This window comes from Natator depressus, chromosome 12 (assembly GCF_965152275.1).
Source record: "Natator depressus isolate rNatDep1 chromosome 12, rNatDep2.hap1, whole genome shotgun sequence".
Lineage (NCBI taxonomy): Eukaryota > Metazoa > Chordata > Testudines > Cheloniidae > Natator > Natator depressus.
This window is the reverse complement of record NC_134245.1, coordinates 5,766,207-5,793,937: the sequence shown is the minus strand read 5'-3', so window position 1 is coordinate 5,793,937 and position 27,731 is coordinate 5,766,207. Positions and strand designations below refer to the sequence as shown.

The window sequence follows — 27,731 nt, the reverse complement described above, 5'->3', positions numbered from 1 at the left end:
CTGGTTAGAAGTCAGCATTTGGAACTGCAGGCAGAGCATGCTGAAGAATCAGAGAGGGCAGTGCAAAACGGGGAAGAAAATTGGCAGCATTTGGCCTCCAGAAGAAAGAGGAGAACCCATGTACCCCCAGTACAGATAGAGGTAAGAAACCGTTTTCAGGCTCTCTGAACAGGTACTACTGAAGAGAAGGATTTGGAAGAGCCCTCTGAGGGAAGGGATCAGAAGGAGACCCTGTCGACCGGAAGGCATCGGATGCATTGTCCTAGGGATGGGGGTTCCACGACCACCACTCCCAAGAGGAGGAGATGGGTGGTGGTGGGTGGGGACAGCCTCCTAAGGGGGACGGAGTCATCCATCTGCCGACCAGACCAGGAGACTTGAGAAGTGTGCTGCTTGCCTGGAGCTAGAATTCAGGATGTGACGGAGTGTCTGCCAAGACTGATCAAGCCCTCGGACCGCTACCCCTTCCTACTTCTCCATGTAGGCACCAATGATACTGCCAAGAATGACCTTGAGTGGGTCACTGCAGACTACGTGGCTCTGGGAAGAAGGATAAAGGAGTTTGAGGCGCAAGTCATGTTCTCATCCATTCTCCCTGTTGAAGGAAAAGGTCCAAGTAGGAACCATCGAATGTGGAGGTAAATGCGTGGTTACGCAGGTGGTGTCAGAGAGAGGGCTTTGGATTCCTCGACCATGGGATGTTGTTCCAGGAAGAAGGATTGCTAGGAAGAGCTGGGATCCACCTAACAAAGAAAGGCAGAGCATTTTTGCAGGCAGGCTTGCTAACCTAGTGAGGAGGGCTTTAAACTAGGTTCGCCGGGGGATGGAGACCTAAGCCCTGAGGTAAGTGGGGGAATGGGATACCAGGAGGAAACACAAGGAGGAGGGTAAAATGGGGGGGGGCCCTCCTGATTCATACTGAGAACGTAGGGCAATCGGCTAGTTATCTTAGGTTCCTGTACACGAACGCAAGAAGCCTTGGAAACAAGCAGGAAGAACTGGAAGTCCTGGCACAGTCAAGGAACTATGATGTGATTGGAACAACAGAAACTTCGTGGGGTAACTCACAAGACTGGAGCACGGTCATGGATGGGTATAAACTGTTCATGAAGGAGAGGTGCCGGAGAAAAGGTGGAGGAGTTGCACTGTATGGAAGAGAGTGGTATGATTGCTCAGAGCTCCAGTATGAAACTGGAGAAAAGCTTGTTGAGAATCTTTGGGTTAAGTTTAGAGGCAAGAGCAACAAGGGTGATGTCGTGGTGGACGTCTGCTGTAGACCACCGGACCAGGAGGATGAGGTAGGCGAGGCTTTCTTCAGACAATTAACTGAAGTTTCCAGAACACAGGCCCTGGTTCTCCTGGGGGACTTCAATCACCCCTGGGAGAGCAATACAGCAGTGCATAGACCATCCAGGAAGTCTTTGGAAAGTGTTGGGGACAACTTCCTGGTGCAAGTGCTGGAGGAACCAACTAGGGACCGTGCTCCTCTTGACCTGCTGCTCACAAACAGGGAAGAATTGGTAGGGGAAGTAGAAGTGGGTCACAACCTGGGCAGCAGTGACCATGAGATGGTCGAGTTCAGGATCCTGACAAAAGGAAGAAAGAATAGCAGCGGAATACAGATCCTGGACTTCAGAAAAGCAGATTTTGACTCCCTCAGGGAACTGATGGGCAGGATCCCCTGGGAGGCTAATATGAGGAGGAAAGGAGTCCAGGAGAGCTGGCTGTATTTTAAAGAAGCCTTAGTGAGGGCACAGGAACAAACCATCCTGATGTGCAGAAATAATAGCAAACATGGCAGGTGAACAGCTTGGCTTAACAAAGAAATCTTTGGTGAGCTTAAACACAAAAAGGAAGCTTAAAAGAAGTGGAAACTTGGATAGATGACTAGGGAGGAGTATAAAGATATTGCTCGAGTATGCAGGGGTGTAATAAGGAAGGCCGAAGTACAATTGGAGTTGCAGCTAGCAAGGGATGTGAAGGGTAACAAGAAGGGTTTCTACAGGTATATTAGCAACAAGAAGGTGGTCAGGGAAAGTGTGCGCCCCTTACTGAATGGGGGAGGCAACTAGTGACAGATGATGTGGAAAAAGCTGAAGTACTAAATGCTTTTTTTGCCTCAGTCTTCACAGACAAGGCACTGGGCAGCACAGTATGGTGAGGAGGTGAGCAGCCCTCAGTGGTGAAAGAGCAGGTTAAGGACTATTTAGAAAAGCTGGACATGCACAAATCCATGGGGCCACATGCAATGCATCCGAGGGTGCTAAGGGAGTTGGCTGATGTGATTGCAGAGCCATTGGCCATTATCTTTGAAAACTCATGGTGATCAGGAGAGATCTCAGACAATTGGAAAAAGGCTAATATAGTGCCCATCTTTAAAAAAGGGAAAAAGGAGAATCCGGGGAACTACAGACAGGTCAGCCTCACCTCAGTCCCTGGAAAAATCATGGAGCAGGTCCTCAAGGAATCCATTCTGAAACACTTGGAGGAAAGGAAAGTGATCAGGAACAGTCAACATGGATTCACCAAGGGCAAGCCATGCCTGACCAACCTGATTGCCTTCTATGATGAGATAACTGGCTCTGTGGATATGGAGAAAGTGGTGGACATGATATATCTTGACTTTAGCAAAGCTTTTGATACTGTCTCCCACAGTATTCTTGCCAGCAAGTTAAAGAAGTATGGATTGGATGAATGGACTATAAGGTGGAGAGAAAGCTGGCGAGATCCTTGGTCTCAATGGGTAGTGATCAATGGCTCGATGTCTAGTTGGCAGCCAGTATCAAGCGGAGTGCCCCAGGGGTCGGTCCTCGGGCCAGTTTTGTTCAACATCTTCATTAATGATCTGGATGATGGGATGGATTGCACCCTCAGCAAATTCGTGGATGACACTAAGCTGGGGGGAGAGGTAGATATGCTGGAGAGTAGGGATAGGGTCCAGAGTGACCTAGACAAATTGGAGGATTGAGCCAAAAGAAATCTGATGAGGTTCAACAAGGACAAGTGCAGAGTCCTGCTCTTGGAACGGAAGAATCCCATGCACCGCTACAGGCTGGGGACCAACTGACTCAGCAGCAGTTCTGCAGAAAAGGACTTGGGGATTACAGTGGATGAGAAGCTGGATATGAGTCAGTTTGCCCTTGTTGCCAAGAAGGCTAACGAAATATTGGGCTGTATTAGTAGGAGCACTGCCAGCAGATCGAGGAAAGTGATCATTCCCCTCTATTCGGCACTGGTGAGGCCACATCTGGAGTACTGCATCCAGTTTTGGGCCCTCCACTACAAAAAGGATGTGGACAAATTGGAGAGAGTCCAGCAGAGGGCAACAAAAATGATTAGGGGGCTGGGGCACATGGTTTACGAGGAGAAGCTGAGGGAACTGGGGTTATTTAGTCTGCAGAAGAGAAGAGTGAGGGGGGATTTGATAGCAGCCTTCAACTACCTGAAGGGGTTTTCCAAAGAGGAGGGAGCTCGGCTGTCCTCAATGGTGGCAGATGACAGAACAAGGAGCAATGGTCTCAAGTTGCAGTGGGGGAGGTCTAGGTTGGATATTAGGAAAAACGTTTTCACTAGGAGGGTGGTGAAGCACTGGAATGGGTTACCTAGGGAGGTGGTGGAATCTCTATCCATGGAGGTTTTTAAGACCTGGCTCGACAAAGCCCTGGCTGGGATGATTTAGTGGGCGTTGGTCCTGCTTTGAGCAGGAGGTTGGACTAGATGACCTCCTGAAGTCTCTTCCAACCCTAATCTTCTATGATTCTATGACAGTACTTTTTCTCTGGCAAAAAAACAGGAGTATATAACCATCCATCCCCTGAGATACAGTGGAATATGAACATCAAAATATATTCTAGTTTATACTCTACAGTCTTGGCAATAGGGCCTCGAGGCTAGGGTACCGGCCTAGGACTCAAGCGTACAGGGTTTTATTCCTAGCTCTGCCATTGGCCTGCTGGGTAAGAAAGTCACTTTAATTTCTCTGTGCCTCACTTTCTCCATCTGTAAAATGGGGATAATGATACTGACTAATGATACTGATAGTGACTAATGATACTGATACTTCCAAGCTCAGAAGGGACCATTCTGATCATCTAGTCTGAACTCCTGCATAACACAGGCCAGAGAACATCCCCAAAATAATTCCTAGAGCATAACATTTAGAAAAACGTCCAATCTTGGCTTTAAAATAGTCAGTGATGGAGACTCCACCACAACCCTTGGAAAATTGTTCCCAGTAGGAGGAGTGGGGAGAAGAAACCCAACTGGTTTGAAGATGGAGCTTGATAAATGTACTAACAGGATTATACAACTGGGGTACCTATGATAGCAGGGAACTGGACTCAACGACCCAAGATCCCCCCTCCTAGTCCTATGTTCTGATCACCCAGCTCCCTAAGAGCATTACTGATTTCTAGGAAGTCTGTCATCTGAAACACAGCTATGTAACATACAGAGCCCAGGGCCTCTGCACCTTTCAGAGCCCTGACCCGGGCACCAAGGAGCAACACTGTGAAATGAAAGACAGTCCCTTTCCCAGGAGCTGTGACTGTTACCCCGGCAGCACTGGGAGCAGGAGCGCAGCACCATCAGATACTCCCTTGCCCCAGGGGCGAAGCATGCTGCTTGAGCACAGCTCCCAGCTCCACCCAGCTTTGGAAGGAAGAGAGGAGACCCATGACTCAGCCCCAGCTCTCTGATTTGGCAGAGCAAAGCACCACCCACGCAGCCAGCAGACTGCCCTCTCTGCATGCACAAGTGTCATTAAAATCTCATCATGGGTTCATTCAGAGTCTGATTGAGTGGACACCCTGCAGGGCCAAAAGGCCAGCGCAAAGAGGCACCTGCTTAACCATGATTAGTTGTAGCTACAACTCGTTACCTCGTTTGGATTTCTAACAACAGATGGGAAATAACTTCTGATCAGTGTCAACACAATACACTTGATTTCCAGCTGACTGACATGAAAGCCTTTGACCTGAAACAATATTAAGTTACAGCATGTCTGCTTCCAGTCATTCACCCCCTTGCCAGATCAACAGCAGTACACGTTCCTCCCAATAGCAGACATAAAGCACCGCCCTTCTCCTTCAGGGACAGTCCCGCCAGCCACAGCCCTGGCCTTTCTGCTTCACTTCTAATGCGTCTTTGTAGGCGACGGTCCACTGAGTATTTCATGCAGCTGATGAATGAAAACAAAATTTTGATGCCAACAGAGTCACTCGCCAGAAATGTGGTTGCACATTCTGAGCAGAGTTCCGTGGACAGCACTTACGGGCCTGGGGACAAGGCTCTCAGAGTGGCTGAAAGGAGTGCAGCTGTTTCCCCCCCAAAGTCAGGGCTCTGGCTTTTCCAGAGGACTGGGAAGTACAGGCAAGGGGTCCCCCTGAAACAGGGCAGCGCTCCACCTCCTGAAAGCAGCCAAAACCTGGGATGGCACAGATGGATTTCAGGGCAGCTGGAACGCAGCAACCACACCAAAGAGCCTGGGGCCAAAGGGCTGGGGCTGCTTCTACGGGCTCACCTGTACTAAGCTGAAAGCCTTAAAAAGGGCAGGAACTGGTGAACAGCGACGAGCATCTACCAGAATGGTTAGGCCCAAAGCTCGGCACTCTGCTCTGTGAGGAAAGGGAAAGAAATAGTTAGTGTGTCATTGCCCCAGTGCAGCACGGGTTATTCAAGGGGTACTGTTAGATAACATGGGGTACCGTGCCGGGCATACCCATACCACTCTGTAAAGGGAAGCCACTAACTGGCGTCTTTTTATTAGCCACAATATCTTCCCTTTGAAGTTGCCTAGGCTGCTCTTTCTTCTTCCCTTTTACTGCTAAGTGAATTCCTGATGCCCCACTTACCACACCTCCTCCCATGACACTGTCATTCCCGCCATGCCGCACCACACCCCAGACCCCAGCAGCAAATCTGCAGACAACACAGACTATCACATCTCTCTGGAGGCAGGTAGTGAGGAGGAAAGCCATGGGGAGTGCCAGCACTCACTGACTATGCCCAAGGGCTGGCACACAGCAGCCTTTCGGCTGCACTGACGACAAAGCTCACACTTGGAACTAATCGTATTTTTCAAAGCATTACAAAACGAGACCAGGAGCTAAGACCTAACGGAGTCTGTGAGGAGCTGGAAGAAGCCCCGTCAGCCAGGGAGCCCATGGCAGCAGCAGTAGGGGGGAAATGACACAGCACGTGACAAACGGATACATTCTGAATGCGTTTAGCCCTTCCTGGCAAACTGCATCACATCCATGATGCCAATACGTCGCTCGTCCAGCTGAGGCACACTTGCTCAGCCTCTGCAGCCGCCTTCGTCGCTGGAGGACAGGCTGTCAGGAAGGTTGTTTCCTAGAACTATGTCACGGGGCTGTTGCTGGGCTACCCCAGAATTGTCAATGTCATGTTTTCCAAGCCTTATTTTCGGAGTTAATGCAGAAGAGTGAGAAATGGTTTGGATTTATGGCAATGCTTGGAAACGTAGAACAACATACACATAACGCTGCTGCTTAGCATGCGTATACCGCACGCTGCATGTCCAAAGCACGCAGTCAGCAGATCTGTTGCTCGTGCAGTTTCAGAGCTGTTTGGGGCCATCTCCTCATGCTGCCAAAGGACGCCAGCTCCATGCAGCTCCCTTGCTCTTGCCCCCAACTAAGTGCCAGTCGAGTTTGCCCTGTCCTGCCTGTCTGACACCCTGCCCAGCCTGGAAATGGCACCAACCTTGGGATGCTGTGTAAGTACAGGAGGAGGCGCACCAGCTCGTTGGTGTTGCAGTGGGGGTTTAGCCAAATCGTGTTCCTTGTGGTGATTATGGCCACTGCACGTCCACATTTGTCTCTGGTGCCTGAAAATGAGAATTTATTTTAACATCTGCCATTTGTCAGAGCCTTGACGGATCCCCCCACAGATTACCCCCAGGGCAGCCCATCTCACCCACAGCCCTTAGTTATTCTCCCTGTAAATTACAGCATTGCTACTGGGACCAAAGGCTCTTCCCCCACTTCCCATCCCCACAGAATTGAGCACACAACCTCTACAACATGCCAGTGCCCATCAGGAGAAGACCAGGACCTGCCATTGAAGCAGTGCCATGGCCACTGGGAGGCACAAACAATGCTCGCTGTTTGCATGGTCTCTAATAAAGTTCTCTTGTAGTTACTGGAAACAGCGATTCAGGCCCACACTCAGCACTGCACAAAGTAATAAAACTCAGGCTTGACGGGCCTAAAGCCCTCTTGGCCCTCAGGCAGCGTGATTACTTTTGCAGCTGATTGCTGTCAGCTGGAAGGAATTTAAACAGCTTTGAAGAACTGTGTGCAGCCTAATCAAATTCAGGACTAATACTCCAGGCGGAGGGAGGAAAGCCCAGTCTCCCAGCACACAAAGAAGCAGGCTTCTCTTCAGAACAAATCTACAGAGAGAGAACCCGCAGCTCCCACTCCAGGGACAGCGCAAGGTGGAAGCATCAGAAGCATGGCTTTCCCCTCACTGTGGAGGAGCCCATCACACTGTGGTAGCCCTAAAGGGACAATGGGCGCTGGGCACACACTGTTAACCTTGCAGGAGGTTTGGCATCCTTCTGCAGGGGATGCCAGCGGGTTAAGGTGTGAACAAAGAGAGCATGCACAAGGCAGCTGACTCCCCCACCCAGAGCAAGCTGAATTCCCCAGGGTTCTATGCGTGGAGCAGGTGAAAGACCTTTGCTTTCACCAAACACCTTTGATCTTGCCAGCCAGGAAAGCAGAGCTGAAAGGCAGTTGTGGCTCTCTCCTTCATGACAAAAATTCCAGGGGCAGAAGTTATGGGGGGGGGGGCGGGTTTAAGAGGTTATCCAACTTTACCCCAGGAACTCTGCAAGATGTGTTAATTGGTGTTCAACAATCCTCCTTGCTTGGCTTGGGATTGCTTGGATCTGCACTGAGAACAAGGAAGCAAAGGACCCAAGGGGGCAGTGCAATTGCACCCGACCGGTGTGTTTCCGAGTTCTACATTTCACCTCAGAGATCCATACCTGGTCTCTTCTATTCAACAAAACTGGCAGAGACCCCCAGGCAAGGGCAAGTTACCAGCACTGCTGTACCCCACAATCTCACTGTTCTGAGGAGACCGCTCATCTATACAAGCTGGGAACACATGTCTCTTGTTCCAGTCGTAAAAATGGCATGACATGATTAAAAACATCCCAAGAAACCTAACAAAAGCAGAATCCTAAAAAAAATAATAATTAAATTACATTTTTCTGTATCTTACCCACTTGGCCCCTGCTGTCCCCTTGGAGGGAATGTGAACAGAAATAAAACGAAGTAAATAAGTCATTTCAGTGAGGGCACAATGAGCCCCAAATAAACAGATCTGCTCTGCTAGGAGCAAACCTCTCAGTGAAGTCCAGCAATGAGAGCCAGGGCCCCAAGCAGCCATTATTTAAAACAGAGGGGAAATCACAAGTAGGGTTAACTCCTTTTCAGGGAGCAGGACCATTAAATGGTCTTTGTTCTTCTAAAGTCAGGTCTGAAAGGGAGATTAAATAAATCAGGAGCACTGTTATTACACCTGGAATATTGTGTTCTGTTCCAGGCAATACATGATCAGAAAATGGTGATAAAATAGAAAGAGTTCATTAATAATATATGTAGCTCTGTGAGTTAAGAGAGAAGTCATCAAAACTCTCATGCTCCAGGACATCAGCTGACTGCCCGAGAGATCAGGACAGAATCCTCTCTTTATGGACAAGATGATACAATGGTCAAGTTCAGCAGGGGTTGTTTTCACCTTTTTCTTAAACATCAGTTATTGTCCTCAGAATTATTAACCGCAAGAACTGGATTAAACTTTCCCCTGACTCCCACATAGGAGTATAGAAATTACCTGACCAGATCAGACAAGGGGTCTGTCTCCATCAGTGGCTGGTACTGGATAATTCATAGGAAGGTGCAAGGGTTGCCGCAATTGACTAAGGAAACATCCTGCCCAGAGCAAAGCCTCTTCTGAACCTCCTCTGTTAGTTCCTACCCCTTATAAAACTATATTTACTCTCTTCACTGTAACCATGGTGTTCCCATAACCCCTACCCATGTCTAACATCCCACTGGGGGGGGGGTGTCTGTGTGTGTTTGAGCATGTGCGCATCTCCCCCAGCTCACACTCCTCCTAGTAGTATGCTGGGCACTCCCACTTCCTAGGGATGATTTGGATGCATTTAGTGCTTCTGATGTTGCTCCTCCCTCAGATGAAGGTTCCCTTCAAGCATTTCTGGAAGGCTGCACCTGTGTTCACGGGTTATTATTTCTAAGTGGTTTACGTGCATGTGACATTTTTGGTTTGCATTTTTCATAGATTCATAGAGTTTAAGGGCAGAAGGGACCATCAGATCATCTGGTCTGACCTCCCGTATAACACAGGCCAGAGACCTTCACTCAGTTACCCCTGTGTGGAGCCCAACAACTTGTGCCTGGATAAAGAATATCTTCCAGAAAGGCATCCAGACTTGATTTGGTAGTTTGTTCCAATGGTTAATTATCCTCACTGTTAAAAAACTGGGCCCTATTTCTATTTTGTCTGGGTTCTGTGTCCAGCCACTGGTTCGTGTTCTGCCTTTCTCCGCTAGATTAAAGAGCCTTTTAGTAGGTGTTATTTTCTCCCCACGAAGGTACTTATATACAGTAATCAAGTCGCCCCTCGGCCTTCTACACATGTTGAGCTCCTGAAGTCTCTCATTGTAAGGTATTTTCTCCAGCCCTTGAGTCATTTCTGTGGCTCTTTTCTGCATCATACTGGAAAGCATCATACTGGATGCAGTATCCTGGTGTTGGTCTCACCAGTGCCATATGCTGAGTTAAAATCACCTCCCTACTTCTGCCCACTATTCCCCTTTCCACAGCCAAAGATTGCATTAGCCCTTTTTGCCACTACAGTGCACTGGGGGCTCTGCTGAGTTGCTGGTCCACTGTGTCCCTTTTCCGAGTTGCTGCTTTCCAGGACACAGCACCTCATTCTCTAGGTACAGCCTGTATTCTTTGTTCCTAGACCTTGCATTTGGCTGTATTAAAATACATTTTGTTTGAATGGACCCAGCTTACCAAGCTATCCAGATCATGATGTATGACTGCTGTCTTCTGCAGCATAGTTATAGCCATATGCTCGAAAGCTTGTCTCTCTCAACAACAGAAGTTGGTTCCCTAAAATATATTACCTCACCCACTTTGTGCCTCTAATATCCTGGGATCAACACAGTGACAACTGTCAGTACTGGGGCTTGTGACCTTGCATTGGGAATAAGGAGGGAGGCAGTAGCTAGCTAAGTGGGGCGGTTGTCACTCTGTGTGGGTTTGCAGAGAGCGGAAGAGAAGAGCACTGGAGGGGTTTGTTGGGGAAAGTTTACTGGCACCGAAGCCAACCAGGAGCACCCAAGATTCACTGCTGGACTGGAACTCTGTCCTGGATTCCTGAGCTCTGAGTCTAGATGCAGTGCTTGGCATCCACCCTTTCACACTGGACACTCGTGGTGGATGAACCCTTGTTTTAACGCTCCCCTTATCTTTCTCCTGCTGTTTTTCTAAATTCATCCCTCTGTAAATAAATATTTCCCTTTCCTATATTCATTGTACTGTTCCAGTGTGTATGTATTTACGTTGGGGATTGGAACAGGTGCCCCTGGGGTGGAAGGGAGTTTCCCTGCTGGGTTCCCGTGTGCACCTTTCCTTGACCGCAGCCACCCCACAGAGTGGACTCCATCTTGGCCACAAGGGTGTTATAGTTACATTAGGACTCCTGGATGCAAATTATCCAGTCCTTCTTGAGAGTGAGTTGCTGCCAGTCCCCGACTCAGCTTGAAAGCTCCAAGAGCTGGCCAGCGATTTGAGGACCGAATTTCAGAAATGTTTCTAGTGAAAGGAATACGGCACACACAGACCTCCTGCCCCCCGGGAAAGTCTAAAATGCACCCCTATCAGCAGCACACCTACATCAGCCCTTCTCCAGCATAACGCTTCCTGCCCATCCCTCTGGCTCAGTTACTCACCTGGCAGACAGGCAACTCCACTCGTGAGTACGTCGAGGTTCACTTCCTTTGCTGTGCAAGGTGCAGTTTGAAAACTTCTGGGTGCCACATCAGATGGGGGCTCCTGGTGAGTAACAGCTGCTGAGTCTTCCTCTGGGGAACAGACTCGACCCACTGGCTCCCACGAATCTGTACACATTTCTTCTTTTATCTTTTCTCCCCCTTTCAGCCGTGTTCCTGTAAAATAAGAATAATCCCACTGGTGTCAGGAGCCTGGGGGCAGAACACATCCCCCGTCAGAGGTGTCAGCTAACAAACTCCAGATGCAAGAGACCTGCCAGGACCGCCGGCACCCCAAAGCTCTTCAACAGCTAGTACCGTTACCAAGTAAACTGCTGCATCAACAGCTGCTGCCACTACGCCCCTTATTTACAAATAGAGACACATTTGGAGCTACTTAGTTAAACAGCTGTTCCCAGAAAGCTGTATCTCTTCCACTGTGGCTTGAAGTGGGACCCCTGGGAACTCTAGGAGCGAATGCTGCTGTTTATAGGTTGACGCCCATCCCATGCTACTTGCAAGCTCCCTTTTCCCAGCTTTTTAAATAAAAAAGTTTTAAGTTGTCTTTGTGCCCTACGAGAATTCCGGGCAGCAGGTAGGAACAGGGGCGGGTTTCAGGCCTGAAGATCACGGACACATTGAAGAGTTTGCTGGTTGTCTTATGATGACATCATTCTCTGATGGAGTCCAACTCTGGATACACTGGCCTACCCCAGATAAGTGAAAGGAAGGATGCCTTGTGCCTGGACCACATACTGGGAGGGAGGAGATTAGGGTTTCATAAATACATAGACTCCAAAGCCAGAGGGGACCACTGTGATCATCTAGTCTGATTTCCTGTATAACACAGGCCGGCAAACTTCTCCAAAATAATTCCTAGAGCAGATCTTTTAGAAAAACAGCCCATCTTGATTTAAAAATTGTCACTGATGGAGAATCCACCACAATCCTTGTAAATTGTTCCAATAGTTAATTACCCTCACTGTCAAAAATTCACACCTTCTTTCCAGTCTGATTTTGTCTAGCTTCAATTTCCAGCCATCAGATCACGTTTTACCTTTCTCTGCTAGACGGAAGAGCCCATTACTAACTATTTGTTCCCCATGTAGATACTCACAGACTGTGATCAAGTCATCCCTTAACCTTCTCTTTGTTAAGATAAACAGATTGAGAACTTTGAGTCTATCACTATAAGGCATGCTTTTTAATCCTTTAATCTTTCTTGTGTCTCTTCTCTGAAACCCTCTTCAATTTATCAATGTCCAATTCACCAGAATTGGACACAGCAGCAGTCACACCACTGCCAAATACAGAGGTAAAATAACCTTTCTACTTCTACTCAAGATTCCCCTGTTTATGCATGATTTTATGTTTTTTTCCTGGTTACTGATAAAAATGTTAAATAACATAGGGCCAAGAACCAATCCCTGTGGGACCCCACTGGAAACACACCCATTCAATGATAATTCCACTTTACATTTTGAGAGCTATCAGTTAGCCAGTTTTTAATCCATTTAACACATGCCATGCTAATTGTATATTAGTCTAATAAGTGTTACGAAGGAAACAGATATATAAGCAGCAGCCTAGTGGAAGACCTGGGAATAGAACTGATGATCCCTAAGCTTGCAGTTTAATGCACTAGCTATGGCAGAACTGGTATGAAATACCCCAATGGCTTCAGAGCTTTGTGCCTGGGGAATTTCAGACCTGGTCATGTACAGGGCCCTGAGTCTGGAACTCTGCTACGATGCGTACTGCAACAGACAGAATATCCTATAATATCCTGAACAAAACTTATGGAGGTAAGATAAACTTTACTGAACTGAGTTCAACCTTACTGAATTTGGGGTCCACTGTATTAAAAAATGGGGGTGTGCATGTGGAATTTATGTGTTTCCATGGGAAGTGCAAATGGGAGAACAGCAAGGGAGTGGTCAGGCTAATTCACTCAGGTGGGACATCGGTAGAGAAGTCACTCCTGGAAAGGTGCATATACACTAGTTCAAACTGGGTTCCCCAGGGACCAACAGACAAAGACAGGGTCTGCGTCCTGTTCCAGAAAATGGACAGGACCCCAGGTCCACAGAGGGTCCCAGGCCTTAGGGCAGGATTGGAAGGACTGGGGCTACTGAGGCCACATAAGATTGATGGCTTATTCTGAGCTAAAGCTGTGATGAACTTGTAATCACAAGGCATCCCCGCAGGTGGCGGGGTGAAGGACTGCTCCTGCCATGTTGGGGTGAACCCTGGTAAGCTTATTAGCATGCATGTAGGCTCTTTTATTGTGTTTAATATGTTTCCTCTGTAACAGCTTAAGAATAAAGTTGGCTCAGAACTGTAGCCATTATACCTGTTAACCATCTTTGTAGAGAAAGCAAGCAGGTGTTCTTTGGCAATGTGTCTGCGCTGGGAATAACACAGTGAAAGCAAGGAACTGTGCAGTCTGGAAATACCCTGGTCAGAAGGGAGAGGGACATGGGTCTCCATGCAGATAGCCAACAGCTGGGGAGGCGGAGGCCTGAGAGTGGGTGCCCTGGCTGGACCACAGAGGGGAAATACAGGAGCAGTTGCCCTGCACTGACAGGTATGTTTGGAGAATTGTCCTTATGATTTGGAGCAGGGGCTGTGGGATTCTGTGGCTATCAAGCCTGCAGTCCCAATGAGAGCGTTTGCTTTGGATTAGTAATTGCATCATTACGAGCAGGTTCAACCTGTCCTGTAGAATGGTCACCAAGGAGGGTAACTGGCAAAGCTGTGTCCATCTGGAGCAGCAAGGAAAGGTAACCACTATGAACCACAAAGAGGGAACTGGAAAGGAATTCAGCGCACAGGAACATCTCATTCTCATCCTCCCAATCGTTGCCCAGCACTGAGACAGATAGCAGGGCAGCTGTGAGCTGAGCACTGGCCATTCCTCACCCAAACCAGGGAATACACCCCCTCTGCTTCTGCACCTAGACTACATCGCTATTTGTAATATATTAAATGCAAGAACAAATATGTTTGCAGAACACTGAACTGATGAGGAAAGGCATCTCTGAGAGGTACAGCCACTCTCGCTACAGCACAGATCAAAGCCGCAAGTAAGCAGTTCTAGCAGAGACATTTTTTCAGAAATATGAATGAATTGTGCATGCTTGTGGCCTCATCCTTTGTGCTGCCATTGCAGGGGGGTCAGTACTTAATTGTGGACCCCAAGCAAACCTAGGTGATTCAGCAGCTGAGTCAGTCCTGATCCAGTACCCTGGCACACCAGCCATCCGCTCCCAAGTTCCACTCTATGTCCCAATTCCACTATCTGGCCTGGACAATTATAGCTTGAAAAAACACTGGGTACAACTGTCTTCTACAGGCTGCAGCTGCTGGAGCTGCTGGAGCTGCCAGAGGCTAGTGCACTTCAACTCCTGGTGGCTCTCCGTGCTGGCCTCCCAGTGCGGGGAGAGGGTAGGAAAGAAAGGAAAACCTAAGGATATTAAAAGAGAGAGAATATGCCAGGACAACTGGAAGGGGGAACCCAAGGAGAAGCGAGAGAGAGAAGGGACAGTTGCCCCTGGAGATGCCAGAGAAAGAATGGGCTACTGGCCCTTGACTTCCATTTGCCCAGGGGGCGGGACTAGAAGGAAGAACCTAGGCAGTTGTAAGGAGCAAGCCCATGGGAAGACTAGAGGGGAGAGAAGGAAAAGGGGGAAATCTCCTGGTGTGAGCTACAGGGGACTGCAGGTCACTGGGCTTCCCAGACCAGAAGGCCAGAGCCAGTTGGGCAGGGGGCTAGTCTTGCTGGAGCTGTGCAGCCTTCACACTGCACCAACCTGACGTCTGCTTGGTCGTGAAAAGAAGCCAATTCCTGGGCTTCATGAGGTAAGTATTTCACTGGCCCAGTCAGGTTGGGGCATTCACACCTCACTGATAACAGGGCTGCAGCACATCTGTTCATGTTAATGCAAAGTTGTGAAGGAGGGGAGCTTAATTTTTAAAAAATGGAAATTGCAGAATGTAGCAGATTGCAGCAAAATCTGCAGTGAGAGCAGGGGCATATGAAATTGCCACACCTGCAGATTTCTCCTTTCCCTGAGGTTAAGGCAGCAGTTGTGGGGGAGGGCTGGGCTGTACAGGTTGCAAAGGGGCTTTGATATTCCTCTTGCAAACTGCCCCAGCAACAGCCTAAGAGCCTCAGCTCTTTCGAATTCAGCACAGTGCACTAGAACATCACTAGTGGGCGGGGTAGTAAAAAAATCGTAGCAGACGCTGCTGAGCATGCTTGGAAGTGATTTTTCAGTCATATAACTATTTAATTCATAGCCAACTTCCCCCCAAATGAGGACTCCTTTCACGGCAAATCTGACTTGTATTTACATGATCAGTGCAGGGGAAATGGGAGCCGGAATTTCTGTAAGTGGGAGCAGCCTGGGTTTGCCGGGCTCTCCCAACTCAGACACAGCAGAAGGGGCTTTGCTCAGACTTTCCAAAGACAGTTCACTTTTGGGCAGAGATCAAGCAAAGTATGTTTCAGCTCAATTTGGGAAGTTAGGGGTGGGATAAAATATGGGATTATAATGGCAACAGTTTTACCACCTCAACTATAATGTGAACTGGCAGGGGGTTAGACTAGATGACCCTTGCAGTCCCTTCTAATCCTGTAGTTCTATGATTCTATGAACTTACCTATCAAGAATTTCACTCTGTAGCTCTTCGAACTTACAGACACAGAACAGCTGACAGGGAACGCTGCTGGAAATGAATCCCAAAAGGATGGCAAATTGTGTCTAGTTCACTTTGGAATTGTATCTCTAAGGTTATGTCTACACTACAAGCACTACAGTGGCACCACGGCAGTGTAGACACTTACTACAGTGAGGGAAGAGGTTCTTCTGTCACTGTGGTAAATTCACCCCCTTGAGAGGCACTAGCTAGTTGACGGAAGAATTCTTCTGTCAGCCTAGCAGTATCTATACTGGGGCTCAGGTCGGTTTAACGACATCTCTCAGTGGGGTGAATTTTTCAAACCCAGAGTGATGTACATAGGTTGACCTAAGTCTTAGGTGCAGATGAGGCCTTAGTTGTTCTTTGTGTTAGAAATGGCGAGATGAATCATAATGAATTAAACAAGCACCTGCCATCCAAGGATCTCAAAGCCCTCACAAATGTTATCGACCGAACTAAGCTTCCCACATCTCTGTGAGGTACATTATCCCCTTTTGCACTTTAATTTGTCTGTACAAAGTGCAAGCTGGTCTCCATATTGGAAGAGAAGGTTCAAGGTCTGGAGCAACAGGTATCGACCCTGCGTTGCATAAGAGAAACTGAAGATTTCCTGGACAGACGTCAGGATATGCTTCTACGGACACAATGTTCTGAAGATTCAAAGCAGGCTGCGCAGCGGGGACAGGAGGATGGTGAAGAAATTTGGCAGCATGTGACCTCCAGAAGAAGAAAGGGGAACATCCATGTACCAGCAACGCAGATACAGGTAAGTAACCGTTTTCATGTTCTCTCCACAGGTACTAATGTGGAGAGTGGACTAGATGATACATCTGAGGGAAGGGAACAGAAGGAGACTCCACCGATTGGAAGGCATGAGATGCACAGTCCTAGGGTTGGGGGTTCCACGATCACCACTCCCAAGAGAAGGAGGCGGGTGGTAGTGGTCAGGGACTCTCTCCTCAGGGGGACTGAGTCATCTATCTGCCGCCCTGACTGGGAAAACCAAGAAGTCTGCTGCTTGCCAAGAGCTAGGATTCACGATGTGATGGAGAGACTGCCGAGACTCATCAAGCCCTTGGATCACTACCCCTTCCTGCTTCTCCAAGTGGGCACCAATGATATTGCCAAGAATGACCTTGAGCGGATCACTGTGGACTATGTGGCTCTGGGAAGAAGGATAAAGGAGTTTGAGACGCAAATGGTCTTCTCGTCCATCCTCCCCGTGGAAGGAAAAGGCCTGGGTAGAAACCGTCGAATGGTGGAAGTCAACGAATGGCTACGCAGGTGGTGTTGGAGAAAAGGCTTTGGATTCTTTGACCATGGGATGGTGTTCCAAGAAGGAGGAGTGCTAGGCAGAGATGGGCTCCACCTAACAAAGAGAGGGAAGAGCATCTTCGCAAGCAGGCTGTCTAACCTAGTGAGGAGGGCTTTAAACTAGGTTCACCGGGGGAAGGAGACCAAAGCCTTCAGGTAAGTGGGGAAGTGGGATACCGGGAGGAAGCACGAGCAGGAGTGCGCGAGAGGGGAGGGCTCCTGCCTCATACTGAGAAAGAGGGACGATCAGCGAGTTATCCCAAGTGCCTATACACAAATGCAAGGAGCCTGGGAAACAAGCAGGGAGAACTGGAAGTCCTGGCACAGTCAAGGAATTATGATGTGATTGGAATAACAGAGACTTGGTGGGATAACTCACATGACTGGAGTACTGTCATAGATAGATATAAACTGTTCAGGAAGGACAGGCAGGGCAGAAAAGGTGAGGGAGTTGCACTGTATATAAGGGAGCAGTATGACTGCTCAGAGCTCAAGTATGAAACTGCAGAAAAACCTGAGTGTCTCTGGATTAAGTTTAGTAGTGTGAGCAACAAGGGTGATGTCGTGGTGGGAATCTGCTATAGACCACCGGACCAGGCGGATGAGGTGGATGAGGCTTTCTTCTGGCAACTCACGGAAGTTACTAGATCGCAGGCCCTGGTTCTCATGGGAGCAGTTTATATTGCTGGGAGAGCAATATAGCAGTGCACAGACAATCCAGGAAGTTTTTGGAAAGGGTAGGGGACAATTTCCTGGTGCAAGTGCTGGAGGAACCAACTAGGGGCAGAGCTCTTCTTGACCTGCTGCTCACAAACTGGGAAGAATTAGTAGGGGAAACTAAAGCGGATGGGAACCTGGGAGGCAGTGACCATGAGAGGGTCGAGTTCAGGATCCTGACACAAGGAAGAAAGGAGAGCAGCAGAATACGGACCCTGGACTTCAGAAAAGCAGACTTTGACTCCCTCAGGGAACTGATGGGCAGGATCCCCTGGGAGAATAACATGAGGGGGAAAGGAGTCCAGGAGAGCTGGCTGTATTTTAAAGAATCCTTATTGAGGTTACAGAGACAAACCATCCCGATGTGTAGAAAGAATAGTAAATATGGCAGGTGACCAGCTTGGCTTCACAGTGAAATCCTTGCTGATCTTGAACACAGAAAAGAAGCTTACAAGAAGTGGAAGATTGGACAAATGACCAGGGAAGAGTATAAAAATATTGCTCGGGGATGCAGGAGTGAAATCAGGAAGGCCAAATCATACCTGGAGTTGCAGCTAGCAAGAGATGTTAAAAGTAACAAGAAGGGTTTCTTCAGGTATGTTAGCAACAAGAAGAAAGTCAAGGGAAGTGTGGGCCCCTTACTGAATGAGGGAGGCAACCTAGTGACAGAGGATGTGGAAAAAGCTAATATACTCAATGCTTTTTTTGCCTCTGTCTTCATGAATAAGGTCAGCTCCCAGACTACTGCACTGGGCAGCACAGCATAGGGAGGAGGTGACCAGCCCTCTGTGGAGAAAGAAGTGGTTCGGGACTACTTAGAAAAGCTGGACAAGCACAAGTCCATGGGGCCGGATGCGCTGCATCCAAAAGTGCTAAAGGAGTGGTGGATGTGATTGCAGAGCCATTGGCCATTATCTTTGAAAACCCATGGTGATCCAGGGAAGTCCCGGACGACTGTAAAAAGGCTAATGTAGTGCCCATCTTTAAAAAAGGGAAGAAGGAGGATCTGCGGAACTACAGGCCAGTCAGCCTCACCTCAGTCCCTGGAAAAATCATGGAGGAGGTCCTCAAGGAATCAATTCTGAAGCACTTAGAGGAGAGGAAAGTGATCAGGAACAGTCAGCATGGATTCACTAAGGGCAAGTCATGCCTGACTAATCTAATTGCCTTCTGTGATGAAATAACTGGCTCTGTGGATGAGGGGAAAGCGGTGGACGTGTTGTTCCTTGACTTTAGCAAAGCTTTTGACACGGTCTCCAATAGTATTCTTGCCAGCAAGTTAAAGAAGTATGGGCTGGATGAATGAAAGGTGGATAGAAAGTTGGCTAGATTGTCAGGCTCAATGGGTAGTGATCAATGGCTCCATGTCTAGTTGGCAGCCGGTATCAAGTGGAGTGCCCCAAGGGTCGGTCCTCGGGCCGGTTTTGTTCAATATCTTCATAAATGATCTGGAGGATGGTGTGGATTGCACCCTCAGCAAGTTGGCAGATGACACTAAACTGGGAGGAGAGGTCGATACGCTGGAGGGTAGGGATAGGATAGAGAGGGCCCTAGACAAATTAGAGGATTGGGCCAAAAGAAATCTGATGACGTTCAACAAGAACAAGTGCAGAGTCCTGCACTTAGGATGGAAGAATCCCATGCACTGCTACAGACTAGGGACCGAATGGCTCGGCAGCAGTTCTGCAGAAAAGGACCTAGGGGTTACAGTGGACGAGAACCTGGATATGAGTCAACAGTGTGCCCTTGTTGCCAAGAAGGCCAATGGCATTTTGGGATGTATATGTAGGGGCATTGCCAGCAGATCGAGGAACGTGATCGTTCCCCTCTATTCGACATTGGTGAGGCCTCATCTGGAGTACTGTGTCCAGTTTTGGGCCCCACACTACAAGAAGGATGTGGAAAAATTGGAAAGCTTCCAGCAGAGGGCAACAAAAATTATTAGGGAACTGGAACACATGACTTATGAGGAGAGGCTGAGGGAACTGGGATTGTTTAGTCTGCAGAAGAGAAGAACGAGGGGGGATTTGATAGCTGCATTCAACTACCTGAAAGGGGGTTCCAAAGAGGATGAGACTGTTCTCAGTGGTAGCTGATGACAGAACAAGGAGTAATGGTCTCAAGTTGCAGTGGGGGAGGTTTAGGTTGGCTATTAGGAAAAACTTTTTCACTAGGAGGGTGGTGAAACACTGGAATGCGTTACCTAGGGAGGTGGTGGAATCTCCTTCCTTAGATATTTTTAAGGTCAGGCTTGACAAAGCCCTGGCTGGGATGATTTAGTTGGGGATTGGTCCTGCTTTGAGCAGGGGGTGGGACTAGATGACCTCCTGAGGTCCCTTCCAACCCTGATATTCTATGATTCTATGAATTTATTGTAGTGACAGTGGTAAGGAAACACTATGACTATTTTTAAAAGCCATGTACTCCCAGCTTTGAAACAACATTTTGGTTTTCCCTACCCCTTAACTCATACTTTACTCAAAATATTTTTAACAAAAGACCTTTCAACTGAAGGGCCACTGGCCACAGCTCAGAATAGCAACATCCAGGCGGGACTCACCTAGTTCTGCAATATCTCCACTGGCATGTCCTTTAAAACCCTAGTGTATTTTTGAAACAGAAAGGCCCTTTGCTTTCCCCCAAGTATTATGTCACTAAGTTCCACTACTGCAGTGATTAGACATTGCACATGAACTGGAGAGCAGCCAGCGTCTCTCACTTTCATTATCTCAGAACCTCAACTGGAATCAGTTATTTTTGGACTCCTCAGATAGGAACATTGAAGCACTGAGGCAAAGAGACACTGGGGTCATTTAAAAAGTGTGTGGCAAAACCCTGAATGTCCAGGTTTTCTGACTTCCAGCCATGTGGCTTTCACCTCTGGGTAATCAGGCAAAATCTGGCACAGGACAGCGATGACTAAAACCAGTTACCATCCAATGGCTGCTTTGTAGCCCATGTGGAGAGTGTCTCATTCTAAGGGGACATCACAGTTGTTAAGTACTAGCATCCACCATTGAAAAGCCTACACACTGGGCATGGAAGTGGAATCCTATTCTTTGTGTGGCTGTGTCTGGTCCGGACTGATGTTCATTAGTTGGGTAGCACTGTCAGGGGGAACTCACCCACAATGTACCAGAACAACAGATAGAGCAAGTTGGTTTCTCCAGCTCTCAATACGTCACTTTCACTAACACGGAGACCCAATCTTCTCTACATCTATAACTGCCAGGAAACCCAGTTACATCACAGTGTGTCCTGATGTTTTTCTGTAGACACGCTCTAACTGTGGGTATGTCTACACTGCAATCAGGAGGTGTGACTGCAGCCCCAGCAGATATACCCAAGCTAGCTTTGATCTAGCTAGCTCAGGTAACAACAGCAGTGAAGCTGGGACAGCATGGGCGGCAGCTGTGCAAGTACGTACCCAGGGTCCTAAGAGGGCAGGGCTAGGCCCCTGGCATCCACCCCGCTGCCATGGCTTCACTGCTATCGTTACTCAAGCTAACTTTGATCTAGCTACGTCTACACGTGCTGCAGTCACCCCTCCCAATCGCAATATAGACATGGGCAGTCCAAAAGACACAGAATATGATGTTAGCCCAATTACAGGGATATAAGTAGGCCCGGACAATACTGCAACTTTTGCACATGTAACAGTCAGGTAACAACAACTATGCTTGTAACCAGAACCCACGGCTCAGTTATGGCTGCAGTGCAACAAAAGGAAGGTGGGGATTTTGTATCTACAGTACAGGCACTGTATGGAAGCTCCCATCTGTCTGCCGAGACCCCACAAGATCTGTCTCTCTAGATTTGGTCAGGCAAGGTCAGGCGAGCTCTAGCTAATGCAGTTTCACGGTCTGTTTCCCATAGCCTTTCAACTGTCCTCTCATTCTACTATTCCAGCCCCTGCTAATTTTTCCTTGACTTAGAGATGTCTCACTGCCAGGGCCGGCTCCAGGCACCAGCGAACCAAGCAGGTGCCTGGGGCGGCAAATGTAAAGGGGCGGCAGGACATCGGGCTCTGGGGCGGCAATCCGCCCGCGGCGGTGGCAGGAATTCAGCGGCCGCTCCATCAGAGCGCGTTTCACGCTCAGCGGCAATTCGGCGGCAGGGACACAACTCTTCTTCAGTCGCCGGCAGCAATTCCGCGGCCGCACCTTCACTCCACCTCTGTGTTCGGCGGCAAGGTTTTTTGTTTTTTGTTTTTTTGCCACTTCGGGCGGCAAAAACGCTGGAGCCAGCCCTGCTCACTGGAGTGTCCTGTGCCCATACAATGTTTTGGAAGATCTGAACTGCACGGTTAGGTTTGTAGCTCTGCTAACTCTCGAGACACTATGACTCTAGTATTACACTCTGTCTGAATAGACACTACCTGTATATAACCTTGTGCAGGAGCCTGAAATTTTAACTGCATGTCCAATTTCCTCTGTGGGAAGGATGGGTGATTTCATTAATGCACAAGCCGGGGAGTCAGGTGATCTGGGATCTGATCCCAGCTCAGCCACTGAAACACTGTGTGACTTGGGTCAAGCCACTTAACCTCACTGTGCCTTCATTTCCCCACCTGAAACGTTGCGATTAGCCAGGCCACTCAGGCTAATAGCCTGCTAGTTTAATCATAAGTGAGTTGGAGAGAGGGCGTTTTCAGTGGGGGTCCTCAATACTAGGATTTGCTTTCTACACTGCTTAACCAGAATCCAAATCTGGTGTTCAGGTCACATTAAAAAGCCTATCTGTTTTCCTGTGCCCTTTTTCTGCTGTAGCCTTCTGCCCCAGGTAACCTCCCAGATCTGGCCTTCAATTATGAAAGGGTCAGAACAATATACATTCTATTATGATGGGATGATTTAGTGGGGTTGGTCCTGCTTTGAGTGGGGGGGTTGGACTAGATGACCTCCTGAGGTCTCTTCCAACCCTAATCTTCTATGATTATTACATATTTCGATTGTGCATATTTATTAAGTGCACATTACCATGGGATGTGGGGATTACCTGGTCAACGGAAGGGCTTTAAGACTGGCAATGTTGTGTTGGACAAAATACCCACACTATGTCCACCTGAATGTAGGATGACAACCCCAGGCCATAGTGATTCTGGGTGAGAATAATGCCTCTCCTGTCAGTATACATTCATAGTGCCAAGGTAAATGCTTCCAGAATCCTCTCTCAGCCATAGGCTCATCTAAATGCACAAATATAATTAGTGTTTAAACAGTGTTTAACATTTGCCAAATTCTTTTCTCCAGGAGGCAGCTGACTGTCAGGGGTAGGTTGTCTGGGCCCTTCTCTCTGTATGCGTGTGTGTCTCAAATACAGAGGATAGATGCTTACCTTTAGAAGGTGAATCCTGAGAAGCTGCTTCCTGCTTGGAAGGGGTGGGTTTTGTATTGCTGCTCCATTCAGCCAACTGCATTGGCCTCTTAGCATTATCCCCATCAGTAGGTGGAGAAGATGGCAGTGTGGCCTCCAGTTCCTTTGCTTTGGGTTTCAGCATGTCTAGAGTTTCCAAGGCTGCTGACTCATTCCCAGCCTTTGGGATGGTCCTTCTGCATGACCCCTCTTGTTCAGGAGCACCTTGTTTGTTCTCCGGACCCCCTTGCAAATCCTGTCCAGCCACAAATTCCAGGCCAACCCCTTCCCTTGGGGTTTGCAATAGCACAGAGTTCACTACACTTTTGTGACACTGGATTTCCACACAGCTTTGTTTCTCCTCATATTTCTCTCTATCCCTTTTGGTTCCAATTTGGTAGGAGCTCTCTATATGTACACCTACCATTGTGCCATTGTTGTCTAACTGTTTTGCTGTCTGTCTGATCTCTATTAGCCCAGAGGTTTGGAGTAGTTTAGCTTCTTCTCCTTTCTGTTGTGTACAGCCCATGACCTCCTGTCCTTTGTCCTGTGACAAGTATCCATCCATCCCCCTGTCAACAGCAGAGGAGTATGGATGGCTGTTCTGCTTCTCGTTCCCAGTGAATGTTTGTTCATCAGTCTCTTTGCAGACTTCCTCAACACTAACTCCACTGCCTAACTCTCCTAACTGGTCTGCTTGTCCTCGCTTCAACTTTGCAGGCTGACTTAACAGAGGACTAAGTTCTGCTAGCGGATTACTGCAATGATTGTGTTCTACAATTCTATCTGGCACATCCACTGATGAACGGAAGCATTGTTCTGTCAGACGTGAGGATTCAGATGTAATCGGAATGCCAGAGTCTTCCTCAAGTCTGCAGTGTGGTGTGGAATGTCCTATGACCGAAACAGGAGAAAAATACACCCTGGCGCTGTCACTGTCCTCATGGGCTCTCAATTGATTTTGCATTCCCTCCCTAGCAGCAGCATTAAATGGAAGGGCTTCTGGGCTCAGCTCTGTGGTTTCTTTGCCAGTTTCTGCCCCACGGACATCGCTTTCAGCTTCTGTTTTTCCAGGAGTCTCTATTAATTGTTCCTTGCATTCAGCACTGTCTCCAGCACAAACATCATTGTAACTGCACATTGCATATCTCCAGTCTATCGTGTGCTCACTGTGTGGCCCTTGCCCCACAGAGGATGAACTCTCTGCACTGCTGGCTGGAGATGCAGCCATGTGAAAGTTAGAGTCTGAATTCCCTACACTGCCAGGATCATTTGATTCCAGCTGACTTTTTGGTAACAATTCACCATGTCGCATCATTTTGTTGTTTTCCAAATGAATTACATTTTCATGAGCCCCTGAATAAGGGGTCCTTGATGTGTCCGTCTGACTGTGCTGCTTTTGTATAAGTGCTGAACAAACCAAGTTCTTTGAGCATGTGCTACTGTCCCGAAGGACAATAAGCCTGTGTTTGTCTTTCGAGACATTCACTCTGGGTCTGGGTTGAGTTCTAGAATTTAAGGCTATCGACTGGGTTAAGGAGCCCACTTGTGGCCCAAATCTCGGCAGTGAAACTTCCGTCAGCTCTACGTACTCTCCTTCAGGGTCACTTTCAGAATCCTCCAGAGGCACAGGACTCACACCATTGACAACAGTGTCAGCTGATTCCTGAGTCGTCCTGCTAATGACCAAATTGTCCTGCATCACTTCTTGCTCCTGCGAAGCTTGAGGCCCAGGAGCAGGTGAGTCGCATTTGGGATGCTCCATTGGGAAGCACAAATTTGAAGATTCTTCAGCCATTTTGAGAGCTGTGATATTATTTTCAATTATTTTTGGTTTATCAATAAATTCAGGATTGACGACTTTATCCCAAGGAACCCGGAATATTTTATCATCAGAGGCTAGTAAACAATTTTCCAGCGCTGTACCCATCCGCTCTCCATTGATGGACTCCAACCATTCCACAGAAAAAACAGAGGTGTAGGAGACCTCTGGGACCACAACTTCCTCTACATTATGTTTGTCATTTGCCAAACATTTCAGTACTATTCGTGGCGACTTCTTTAGGTAGGGCACCACCTGCAGGTAGAAGTCACCGGGCTTTAAGGCTCGCCAGTCTATGGAGGCCAGCTGGACTATAATCTTCTCATGGACACAGAGAGGCCAGCCTTCATGGTGGAACAGCAATCCACAGTACTGAACCTGTGGGGAGGAGAAAAGCATTTCAGCACCAGTGATAGAAACAGGTCACCACAGTCTTTGTGACAAAAAAAATATGACTGGTTCTCTATTACAGTTTGCAGTGTTGCTGTACTGTGTTTTGATCCTAGGATATGAGAGACAAGGTGGGGGAGGTCATATCTTTTACTAGACCACCGTCTGTTGGTGAAAGAGTCCAGCTTTCAAGCTACACAGAGCTCTTCTTCAGGTCTGGGAAAGGTCAGAGTGTCACAACTACATACAAGGCAGAACAGATTGTTAAGCAAAAGGAATTAACACATTGCAAGGTGGCCTTGTGCCTCGTTATTATCCCTGTTTTAAAGATGGGGGAAATGAGGCACAGAGATGTGAAGGGACCTGGCGAAGGGCACAGAGAAGCTGGGTTTAGAACACAGAAGGATTCCCACATCCTAGAGCAGTGGTTCCCAAACTAGGGGTGCTGCTTGTTCAGGGAAAGCCCCTGGTGGGCCGGGCCGGTTTATTTACCTGCTGCGTCCACAGGTTCGGCCGATCGCAGCTCCCACTGGCCGCGATTTACCGTTCTTGGCCAATGGGAACTGCAGGAAGTGGCGCGGGCCGAGGGACGTGGGAGCTGCGATCGGCTGAACCTGCGGATGCGGCAGGTAAACAAACCAGACCGGCGCACCAGGGGCTTTCCCTGAACAAGCAGCACCCCTAGTTTGGGAACCACTGTCCTAGAGCAATGCTCAAGCCAGAAGACCCCACCTCTCTCTGAGCTGTGACTTACTGGGGCAGAGGGAACTGAATGAGAAAGGAATTCCAAACATTCTGAACTTCACTAGCAACCAAGGCAATGTATGTACCTAAGCCAATGCACCCAGACAACTGCTTACTTGTTGCAAATTTGCAGATGATTTACCGCACTAACATGAACAGTTTTCAAAGGCTGCAGGCAGAGTCTTTTACTCACTAGTGCAAGTGGCCAGACGCCTGCCTACAATGAGACATAGGCTGTGCAAGCATTGGTGATGTTTGCCTGCCTTCACGTGCTCACAATCTGCACTAGACGTAGACCTCAGTACACAGGATACCCGCGTGCAGGTTGAGACTACAAGCTGCCTTTTTCCCTTTGCTATAGGCTTCTCTTCTCTATATTCTTTGTGGGCTATCACCGAAAGGATTCATGAGTGAGATGTGTTTTACAGAGGGATCTGAATGAAGAACATTCAAGCCTGTGCTAGCAAAGCAATGCTGAAGTGGTCAATACGGGTCCGACTTAAGGTTTCTGTTTTCTTCTGTAGAATGTAGGTTCTCTGTTTTTTTAAACAGAGCTTTTGAAGCGTCTCTAACGCAGTTACACTAGGAGAATGACCCATTTCTGACAAGTATGGGCAACGGGGCATCATTTCAGGAACCGGGGTTAAACCCAGCTGGAATATTGCACCAGGTAAAGGACACTGCTTATCTGCCACTATTTGAGGGTCTACACTTGGGAGATGGAGGCCAAAATATCTTGGCCCATGGTAGGAGGCCACTGCACCTGGCTGGCTGAAGGAGGTGCAGGTACAAGGAGAGTTGATGGAGGGAGCACAGCAGGGCTTCTAGCAGGAGGGGCAGTAGTCAGCCACCTATCCACAGGCTCTGGGAAAATACCCTCCAGTTGCCAGGAGTGGTTCTGAGCTGGGAATTAATCATGGATTTTTGGTCTGTCTCCTGATATTTGAATCCCCCCCCGCCACGTGCGTGATAACTGCTTTGGCCAGGCCAACTCTTGTATACAGCATGATGTGCCTGTGTCCCCTGCACACCGACCTCCATTCATTATGCACCCCCAGCCCCAGCCAGTCAATGTGCCCCTTGCTGACAGCGCCACCCCTGCTCCTCCTGCAGCTGTGGAGATTCTGCACGGTGCAGGCTGCGCCCCCTGGCCTGCGAGAGCAGCCCCGGGGCACTCACCACTCCCAGGCCGGGGGACAGGGAGCAGCTCCAGCAGGGCTCCTCTTCTGCCACTTCCCAGGGTGCAGCACAGAGAGGAGGAGGAGGGAGAAAGAGGAAAGCACCAACCCACTCTCCGTGGGAGGGCCGGGGGAGGAGGGCAAAGAGCCGGCCCCGGAGCTATGCGACTCGCTCTGCTTCTCCCCGTCTCCTCTCAGCCCTCCCGCTTGCCTGCCCAACTCTCCTTGGCCACTGAGGGCCGGGAGCGCCAGCAGCCCGGACGGGCTGTTCTCCCCCAGGAGGCGGGAGGTGGGAAGGCAGCCAGTTGGAGGGGAGAAGCTGCCTGCAGCAGGGGCCGAAGACCCTTCCTTCGCCGTGGACTTGCCAAGGTGGCAGTGCCAGGCATTTGTTCAGGGGGTCTGCCCCACAGGCACTGCACAGCAGCAAGTCCCAGGGGGCTGCCAC

The 27,731-nt window shown here is 48.7% G+C and overlaps 1 protein-coding gene across 2 annotated transcripts in view; it reads right to left on the bottom strand.

The window, feature by feature from the left end:
• The window catches only part of PLEKHG4 (pleckstrin homology and RhoGEF domain containing G4), a 213,395-nt gene that overhangs the window by 113,574 nt on the left and 72,090 nt on the right, over window positions 1–27,731 (bottom strand). For both annotated transcript variants that reach the window (XM_074968423.1, XM_074968424.1), the window contains exons 3-6: window positions 23,135–25,352; window positions 11,024–11,239; window positions 6,727–6,850; window positions 5,522–5,615 (exon numbers count right to left, since the gene is read on the bottom strand). In XM_074968423.1, the coding sequence (XP_074824524.1) occupies window positions 5,522–5,615; window positions 6,727–6,850; window positions 11,024–11,239; window positions 23,135–25,352 (2,652 nt within the window). The remainder of the gene's footprint in view (window positions 1–5,521; window positions 5,616–6,726; window positions 6,851–11,023; window positions 11,240–23,134; window positions 25,353–27,731) is intronic.